Source organism: Nyctibius grandis, chromosome 2 (assembly GCF_013368605.1).
Source record: "Nyctibius grandis isolate bNycGra1 chromosome 2, bNycGra1.pri, whole genome shotgun sequence".
Taxonomy (NCBI): domain Eukaryota; kingdom Metazoa; phylum Chordata; class Aves; order Nyctibiiformes; family Nyctibiidae; genus Nyctibius; species Nyctibius grandis.
Genome location: NC_090659.1, coordinates 111,592,832 through 111,602,092, shown reverse-complemented (window position 1 = coordinate 111,602,092; position 9,261 = coordinate 111,592,832). Strand labels below are relative to the sequence as shown.

At 37.7% G+C, this 9,261-nt stretch overlaps 1 protein-coding gene across 1 annotated transcript; it reads right to left on the bottom strand.

The window, feature by feature from the left end:
- Positions 1-2,034: 2,034 nt before the first annotated feature.
- LOC137674437 (collagenase 3-like) lies at positions 2,035-8,795 on the bottom strand. The gene is made up of 10 exons (XM_068419790.1): positions 8,661-8,795; positions 8,319-8,560; positions 7,009-7,157; positions 6,791-6,916; positions 5,755-5,916; positions 5,027-5,144; positions 4,294-4,427; positions 3,780-3,939; positions 2,909-3,012; positions 2,035-2,284 (listed from the first exon to the last, which is right to left on the bottom strand). Exons 1-10 carry the CDS (start codon positions 8,781-8,783, stop codon positions 2,184-2,186), a joined length of 1,419 nt encoding a protein of 472 aa, XP_068275891.1. The 5' UTR covers positions 8,784-8,795; the 3' UTR covers positions 2,035-2,183.
- Positions 8,796-9,261: the final 466 nt, after the last annotated feature.

The window sequence follows — 9,261 nt, the reverse complement described above, 5'->3', positions numbered from 1 at the left end:
TAAAGTTTTTCTTCAGCTCTATTTCCTTGCATTTCCTTTAAGCATATTAAGGTCTGGAATTCATTAATTCCCAGTTTTATAGTCAAAAGAGACCACTAAATCTGTCAGATTACCTTGTCTGACCAGGTGAGTAAGCCTGGCAATTTATGTGAAGTATCCAGTGTTGATGGGCTTGGCTTGGCCAGCCTGGCTGATTGATTGACTTAGGTGTTGTTTTTGAGAAGGCAGAAGAGGACAGTGTAGCTTCAATTAGGTATTAATGTTTAACATTGAAATTAATGTGGAACTGAATTTTACAGTAATTCTTAATAATTTCTCATACTTTCTGTAATGATAAGGACTAATTCCAACTCAGTTCTTATTCTGCAGGTTTGAGGGTTCTTTCCTTTTTCCTCTCTTTCTGTCTTTCCTCCTCTCTTTTCTATAAAATTCATTTTTCTCAGAGGGAAAAAAAAAAACAAACAGATTTTTAAATAGAGGTGAAAATTTTAATAAATAAAATGCACAGGTTAGGTTTTCTGATTTCTTTTATCCAATGGATCTGTCTTGCTTTTACGACATGCAGCATAGGATATTTTAATTTAAGTTCTAGAATCATAGAATACCAGGTTGGAAGGGACCTCAAGGATCATCTGGTCCAACCTTTCGTGGCAAAAGCACAGTCTAGAGAAGATGGCCCAGCACCCTGTCTACCTGAATCTTAAAAGTGTCCAATGTTGGGGAATCCACCACTTCCCTGGGGAGATTATTCCGATGGCTGGTTGTTCTCATTGTGAAAAATTTTCCTCTTGTGTCCAATCAGGATCTCCCCACGAGTAACTTGTACCCATTACCCCTTATCTTTTCCATGTGACTCCTTCTGAAAAGGAAGTCTCTATCTTCTTTGTAGCCACCCTTTAAATACCGGAACATGGTGATACGGTCTCCCCTAAGCCTTCTTTTCTCAAGGCTGAACAAACCCAGTTCTCTCAGCCTTTCCTCATATGGCAGGCTTCCCAGTCCTTTGATCATCTTTGTGGATCTTCTCTGGACCCTCTCCAGCCTGTCCACATTTTTTTTGCATAGTGGGGACCAAAACTGAACATAGTATTTCAGATGTGGCCTGACAAGCATTGAGTCATTTCACAATGTCATTTTTTTTCCTCTAGTTTATTTAATTTTTTTTTGAAGCTGAAAAATAAACACAGTCCCACATAATTTGGATTGATTAAAAAAAAACAACAAAAACTTACATTGTACTGAAACAACTTCTATAGATATTAAAAGAGTGACCAACATGAAAAAAGGTATTCTTTTGAATATTTTGATTTGAATGTTCAGGCTCTCTGCTGGCACAGCTATACATAACCTCTATGAATGTCACTTGAACTACTTCAGTTTACACCAGCTGAAAACATGGGCTGTGCTACCATATGTAGCTTCATGCAAGGTTTCAACCTGCATGGTTCTCTTGCTGTTGCCACTTCTTTCTGGTTTCCTCAGTGTCATACAGGCTGATGATTTCTGCAGGGAACACTCTTCCCTTTTCTTGCTTTTCTGTCTGATTTGGAATGACACCTCGTTGCTTCTATACCTTCTACTCATTCCAAAGATGACAGAAGCATTCATTTCCAGGGCGTCATTCCCATTCAAATAGGGATACATTCAAATACCTTTGAATTCTCTAACTTCAGTGTTGCAGTCTGGTGTTATCCAGCTCAGTGAGTCACCATGCAGTCCTGACTCATTCATTACACATCTGAATTCCCAGTACACTAAGACGAATTTCACAAAGATCTGAAGGATTAGTTTAAAAATACAACACTCCTGCGTTTATCAAGTCTGTTTTTTGGGACATGCTAAGAGATCCCTGAAAGATGCTAGACATGCTCAGATTACTGGGAATTAATAGTGCTCATGATCATGTAGGATGTATCCAGCATCTCACTTTAATACTAGACAAACTTTAAATGGTATAATGCCCCTTGAAATGTTAATAATTTCTTTTCTTCTTTCCTATTAAGTTAATTCAGTCCCAGACTGACATACAGCTATATAGTTCCATATATACAGTATACATGTATACAGGTAGCCAGTGCTTGTTCACAGAATCTTGCTGTCCTCTAATAAATCTATACGCCCGTATTATTATTTCCATGTACTACAAGCTGCTCTGCAGCCTATGACATGGCACTCAACTGTAATTAGCACCAAAATATGGAGTTAGTATGCAGGACACGGACAATTCTTTTGCTCCAGATGCTGTATTCAAACTGCAGTGGTCCATTGAAGAAGTAGAGATAACCTAAGGAAAAGGAAAGTTAAAATGACATAACCCTGAGAAAACTGAGTTGGCACATTAAAATTATCCTTCAAATAAAAAATATCCTGTTTGTTTTCATTTTTTAATAACTCTTTTAAATGTAATATTTTAATATTTAAAATGCTAAGCTAAATTTTCAAAGGTCCTCATTCCATTTGCCAGACCTGGATCAGTGTTTTAAAATAACTGATATTTTAATTTAGTGTCAAATTCTGCATTTTATTACTATACAGCACTTGCTTAAAAAAATACAGGGTTTGCCTGTTAACGATTAAGACTCTGACTTGGAAACACTCCTTGAAGAGTTGGATAGGAATGGGCTCCATTTGAAGGAACGGACACATTATAATACTTCTATATTAAGCATATCACTTTAGGTTCTGTAAGCAAGGAGGCAGATCTTTTTTGGCTCCTGAAATACATATGTACACAGTTATAAGAGCACCTTGGCCAGAGGGCAATTTAGATCAGAAACCTGATTCAGTCAAGAACAGAAGTGTTGATGTGAAAAAATCGAAATTACAAATGACAGAATTTCCCACAGGACATTAATCTCAGTTTTAACGACAATTAATTGTAATAAAGTTTCATTATCAGATTATGTACCATTTCTTTGATAGACTGCATCCACTCTATCACCAATTCCTGCAAATTCTTCCTCTATCAGCCTGGGGTAGCCTGCTTCCATAACCTCTGCCTCTTCATCGTAACTATATTAAACACAAAAGAAAATAAAAATTCAGAGGATTTAAACAGCCTGGGAGTTTGGTCTCTGCCCTTTATATGCTTTGAAATTACCCACGTCAGAAGTAGCCAGCAGTCTTTAGGTACCTTATGTCTAGTGCAACAATGAAACTCAGGGCAATAATCAGACCACCCTTCCACCAGAAGTACAAGCTCAATAAACACAAAAGTAATAGAGCTACACTTTCAGAACTGATCTATAAAGTACATATTATATGGAGATGACTGTACCTGGATATATTGGCACTACAAGCCTATCCCAAGGCTGCTTGGCACAGAGATACTGGGAAGGGATGGTAACGTCTTAATTATGCATCATACCTGTCTGTAAGCCCCACTCACGGACAGCAATAACTAGCCGTCCTGAGGTGGGATAGATTTCTTACTCTCACAGCACTGATCCCATTTTGTGTCACACAAACAACTCAAGGAAGCAAGATGGGAATTTTGTCTAGGAGACGTGACCATATTACAAACTCTCCTGGATTAGGGCACTTTATTCTCCTTTCCTTTCTTTCACTCTTTCAGCTTTTAAAGGCTGTGCCCATATGTTTATAAAAGTCTTGCATACACTTTTATGATATATTCTATAGCACCAATGAAAACCAGAGACTGGAAACATGTGAGCCACAATTAGGTGCTTAGTTTGAAACAACCCGCTGATCTTTTGATACTTCTGGACAGGTTATGACTAGGGACACTGAAAAGAAGCACCAATCTGTCTCCAGCTTACCTCCAGTACTTATTTCCAGTAAAAAAGAGAGTCTTGCCAGTGTCTTTAATATGGACGGCTGCATCTATTCTTTTCATTTCTTTCGGGAACCCCATTTCATATATCTTTTTAGGAAAGTCTTCAACTATGTCGTAGCCATTCAAAGCCCAGACCTTCTTTCCTGAAAATAAGAACAAAGTATCCATGAGTCTTTTGTAAAGGCTCAGCTTTGAGAGCAGAATGAAATGAGGATGCCATGATCCTTATTTTCATATAACTAACAGATTCTTAGGTCACATACTCAGCAGGTATTAAACTGTTTATGCTAACTATGATCCTAGGCATCTGAGCTTAATTGTACATCTCCTAATTCACTGAAAATTGTATAGATTTGCATGGGGTGAAATGAACAGAGTTTGTTTTTTGAGCAAGGAAGGTAGGATTGTTTTATTCATCTATCGACTACCTCTACGTCACTCACTAAGCTTTACTAAATATGTATAGTTTTCTGCCAACAACAAAACTGAAAACTCACCCTTAAACATGAACACAAGATCTTTGATGGGGTTTTCATAAGCTGCATCTATTTTATTTGGAAGCTCTGGCCAAAAGGATTTAACTAACACCAGTTCTGCCTCAACCATCTGAGGATGCAGTCGCCAGAAAAATCTAGTTCAGAAAAAGAAAATATATTTTATGTTTCTTGTCATACTACAGAATAGCAGTATCTTTGATGTGCTATACTAAAAATTAATTAATGGAGAATTAATTTTTTTCCACAACATAGAATTTTCAATACATAGAGCCCCTGGCAGACCTTCCCTTTCCTCATAGTCACCTAGCTGCAGACCATTTCTGTCACTCACAGAGTGGTCATCTCAAACAACAACAAACAAATCTTTTTTTTCATTTAGAATAAGAGAAACACTGCTGCCCCATGTAAGGCTTCTGAATGTAGTACAACTTCATTTGAATAAATGTTAGTAGATTTGTGCATGTTGAAGAAAGTCCTGTGGAATGAAAAATGTGTACAAACAGTGTCAGTCTTCAGCCATATCATCTTCACTTCATATTACTGCGAAGTTAAGTCTGTAATTGTATTATAAATCCTGCCTAAAAAGATATATGATGTAGTTCCTTAAAAGTATTTATATTGCTTTGTGATTTTTTAAATTTATGTTTACTCAAATCTTTAGTAAAAACTGAAATGGTGTTTTTGCTTTTATTTTATCCAGAACCCACCATCCATGATGTGGCAGTCTCTTTACCTGTCCTTGAAGACCAGCATTTCTCCACGAAGTTCCGTTATTGCGTCAAGTGATAAATCTGCATCACATTTCTCTGGTGTTTTTGGATGTTTTGGGTTGGGATCTTTGTCTCCAGCACCTGGAATCACATAGTATGACCTAAGTTTGACAATGTTCATTTCCTTTCTGTGGATCGTGATATTGAATAGGACATGGAAGAGTTCCCAAACAGCATGATGAATACAAGCATAACGGGCAAATAATTTGTACTGGGGAAAGTCTGTTCTCTCTTTCTCTTGTTTAGCCCAATACCTTCATGGACTTTGCCATTCAGCTGTACTGCAAAAATGTTAAATGGACTTGCTTTCTTTATCTCAAGCTTTGAAGGTCCCACAAAATTTTATTCTTTCTATGATGAAACATGAATATTTCTGTTTCTCTTTTTAGACTCTGTTTACCTTCTTTTTGAAGCAGGTCAAAATGTATATGGACTCTGCTCCCCACCCCCCACCACCAAAGGAGACAGCACAGTGACAAACTGTGCTCTGCAGTGTTACTTCATTTTTTTTTTCTCTGAACTACTGAATCTAAGCATCTTCTGTTCCTGAAGTCTGGTTGCCAAGAATGCAGTGAATCAGTCTTGATCAGTCATGACTGTTGCTATTGAACATCGGCAGCTCTTTAGTAACTGTGCAGTGCATCTGTAACAGGTTATAATGACACAGGAAATATATATTATACAGATTTACCATAGAGCTCTTGGATCCCTTGCACATCATCATCAGGAAGCACAAAACCAGTTTTTCCAGTGTATGTGTAAATTGGAAACATCAGAGCTCCAGGGTCTCTGGAGTGTTCAAGTCCCAGTGAATGACCAAATTCATGGGCAGCGACAAGAAACAAGTTATACCCTATAAAAAAACCACAGTGAAAGTAAATGTATAGCTCCTTATATCACCGTAGTGGACTTGGACTAATCAACTAACCTTAACATTGTACTTTAACATATGAGACAATGAAGTAGACAACTGAATTCATGGAAAAAATGATGTATAATTGCTTGTCTTTTCCAAACTACATGGATTTTGTTTTAATAAGGGCCTAATTGATTATCTCATAGCTGATGTTCAACCTAAATCTTATTCGACAATGTTGTTCTGTAGGCAGATTTAGATTTCTTGAAATTTCTTAGCAAAACTGGAAAGCTCTGGGGTGAAGTCTTAGTCCTAGTCAAGTCAAGAACATTTTTGTCAGAAATTCACTTCTGGTAGAGAGTCCATATGGTTTTCAGTACTGCAGCAATTAGCTTTAATGCCAGGAGGGTGAAATAACACAGTGCTGAAAAAGAAATGTTTTGTTCTATTTGTTCTATATTGCTTTCTGTCCTGAATAGGCAAGGTGAAGAATTTTCAAATTAGATGTAAGTAAGTAGCTGATTTGCAGCTGCATTAAGTATATGTGTTCTCTATGGGCTTCAGAAAGGTAATTCCCATCAGCCTGTGATCAGAACTAGCTACCCTTAAGCTCAGTGAAATGCCAAGCTGACAAAATACCTTGTTTGTGGCATTTTTTTTAATCACTGCACTTAGGAGGTGTAAAAGTTTATGGTAGGTGTATGTTATACTTCCATTTATGATTGGCGATTAAACCCAGCTTCCGATGAGTAGACAGTGAACATAATGACTGATGAACAGTAAACAGGCAAACCAAACTGTTTACAGATATCAAACAGGATGAAATTGTCCATCTACCACCATTTAAAATAATCTCAGGAACTTCTGTTACCTCTAGAATCATCTGACCAAGCTTCATCATCATCAAAATGGGCATCTCCTCCATAGCCTGGACCAGGGGGGAAAGCATGAGCCAGTAGTCCAGAGGGTCCATCAAAGGGGTAAAAGTCACCATGTTCTATAAGACAACATTCAAAACAATGAAATCAATTACCCCATTTTATTGGCAGCAATATAACTATAATGTAAAAATAATTGGTTCTGTGTTACCTTTAGTGCCAAAGGAGATCATGATATCAGCTGTACCACTTCGTACTCTGCTGAAGTTAAGTGGTGTCACATCAGACCAAACTTTGAATGCTTTTTTGAAAGCTCTGTCTACTTCAGCACGTCTCAGATCTGAAGTGTAATTCACAATTCTATCAAACAGATTAATATGTCCAGTTAAATTGTGTGAATTGAAGAAAATGTGTAACATACTTTTATTTGACTGTAGACCTCATTAAAATGTTTTGCTTTTTTCCTCCCTACGTTCTTATCTAAAAACAAAGAGCTTGACAGCTGCATACAGTATTCAAAGAAAAATAAAATAACCATTTCTATTTTCATTAAAATCATTCAGAGACATCTGAAATGATCCAACAGCTTTCTGTAATTGGTTTTATATGCACCAGCAGATACAGAAAATGACAGATATATTCTGTATTAAGTCAAGTCATATCAGTAACTTCAAACTTTTTTTATGCCATATAAAATATCAATGATGCTCACTTCCTGGAGGAGAAAAACATGATCCAAAGAGCTTTTTATAGGCTAGAATCATCCATATTAAAGTAATATTTATCACTAGATACTGAACTGATAGAGTTCAGTGATACCATATTTGCAATCTGCTAAAGAAACTCAGGTTGCAGCTGGTCAAAACTCTCTGTTGATGACCTTGCGGTATTAAGGGAGAACGAGCTACCATGTGACCTTTCAGCACTGTAGCTTCCCAAGGTCTACTTTCTGAGGTCAGGGTGCAGGGATTTGTCTGACCAAGCATAGACATCTACATCTGGACTGTAAAATGGAAGAGGGACATGGATCAGATCGTGGTCTCACAGCCACATTGCACAGACCGGTTTGCATCTACACTGCTTTGTCCAGGGCAAGACCTATGTGAAGCAGACACTAAACCAGGTCCAAAGCAGAGCTAAGGATGTCCTAGAGATTAAGTGCTGTGAGGATTGGTGGTGAGATGCATGATCTTAGACCCTACCCCTCTTTCATTAGGCACTAAGGATGTGCCCAGAGTATCTACATGGAGGTCAGACATGGATTTACTGGCTTACACCACACCAGCTTTCCTCCATGACACAGTGCAATGGAAAAACATCGTATTTTCTTCCTTGGGCTGTAAGGTGGGCTTGAGGGACCTTTCTAAGAGTGAGGCTGTAAGGATTTTAAACTGCAACATGAATTTTTCAAACTCAAATGCATCCTTTTCCCATCAGCCTCGTATACTGAGCAACCTATTGGACAAGGTACCTGGAAAGAAGTTAATAACAGCAATAACACTCAAAATGCCATGCGTTTACCTGTATGTCAAATTAGTTTTTGACCATTTGAGTTTTCTAGGGAAAAAGTTATATTCTCCCACATCTGGGACACCGCATCTTGGTTTCTGCATCAGCTCATATGTTTCTTCATCTAATTTGCCTGTCACCTCCAAGCCAAAAAATGCTTGCATTTCTCGAAGTTTAGATGCCACTGTGTTGGCACTCTTCCTCATTATGCCAGCAGGATTCGGACGGAGATCATAGTGAGTTCTGAGATAGCGCTATGAAGGGAAAAAGGAGTAATAAGCCTAGTTTCCAAACAGTTGAAACTTTACAGCTTACTATTTATAAAACATGCAAACAATTTATTTTATACTGTACCTCTGCAAACTGAAGGTCTTTCTCTGTGAATTCATGGCTATCTTCAAGGGGAATAGGGATTGTCAGGCAAAATGACAAACCCAACAAGAAAAAGACGACAGCTGAGAGTCTTGATTGCATCATGTTGGATTTGTGAAGTCTGAAGCCCTGATGTTTTAGAGAGCAGTTACCTTTACTTTTATAGTCCCAATACAATGAGTCACCACTTAGGGACAAGTTAGAACTTCCTTGTTGCTGAAAGTAAACATGCTTGGACGGCTACTTTTTCTCTCCTCCCCAACACTGTGGTTTAGGCATCTGTTGTCTTACTGAGGGCTCTGAAACTGTATCCTTGTATAAACACGGTCTCTGAATATTGACATAGGTTGTGGGAAGAAATGGGCAGAAGCAAACCGCACTTTTGATTGTTTTACAATAACTTACGCTGGCAATAACTGGCAATAACTTTGCAATAACTTACTCTTCTCTGCTAGAAAAATTGCCTTTCTACTATTTGATAGACAATAAAAATATATAACAAGCTTCATGATTTTTTAAATAAATTCTGAAACTTTTCAGTAGTTACACTAGTTCAAGAGGAATTTTTAACAGTTGGAATAGA

What these genes read in the sequence shown, in the direction of transcription:
- LOC137674437 (XM_068419790.1), bottom strand. Translation starts at nt 8,783, where the DNA reads ATGATGCAATCAAGACTCTCAGCTGTCGTCTTTTTCTTGTTGGGTTTG. An exon ending in GATCTCCTTTGGCACTAAAG is followed by an intron (nt 6,917 to 7,008) that starts GTAACACAGAAC and finishes GTTGTCTTATAG; the next exon opens with AACATGGTGACTTTTACCCC. An exon ending in AGGGATCCAAGAGCTCTATG is followed by an intron (nt 5,145 to 5,754) that starts GTAAATCTGTAT and finishes ATGTGATTCCAG; the next exon opens with GTGCTGGAGACAAAGATCCC.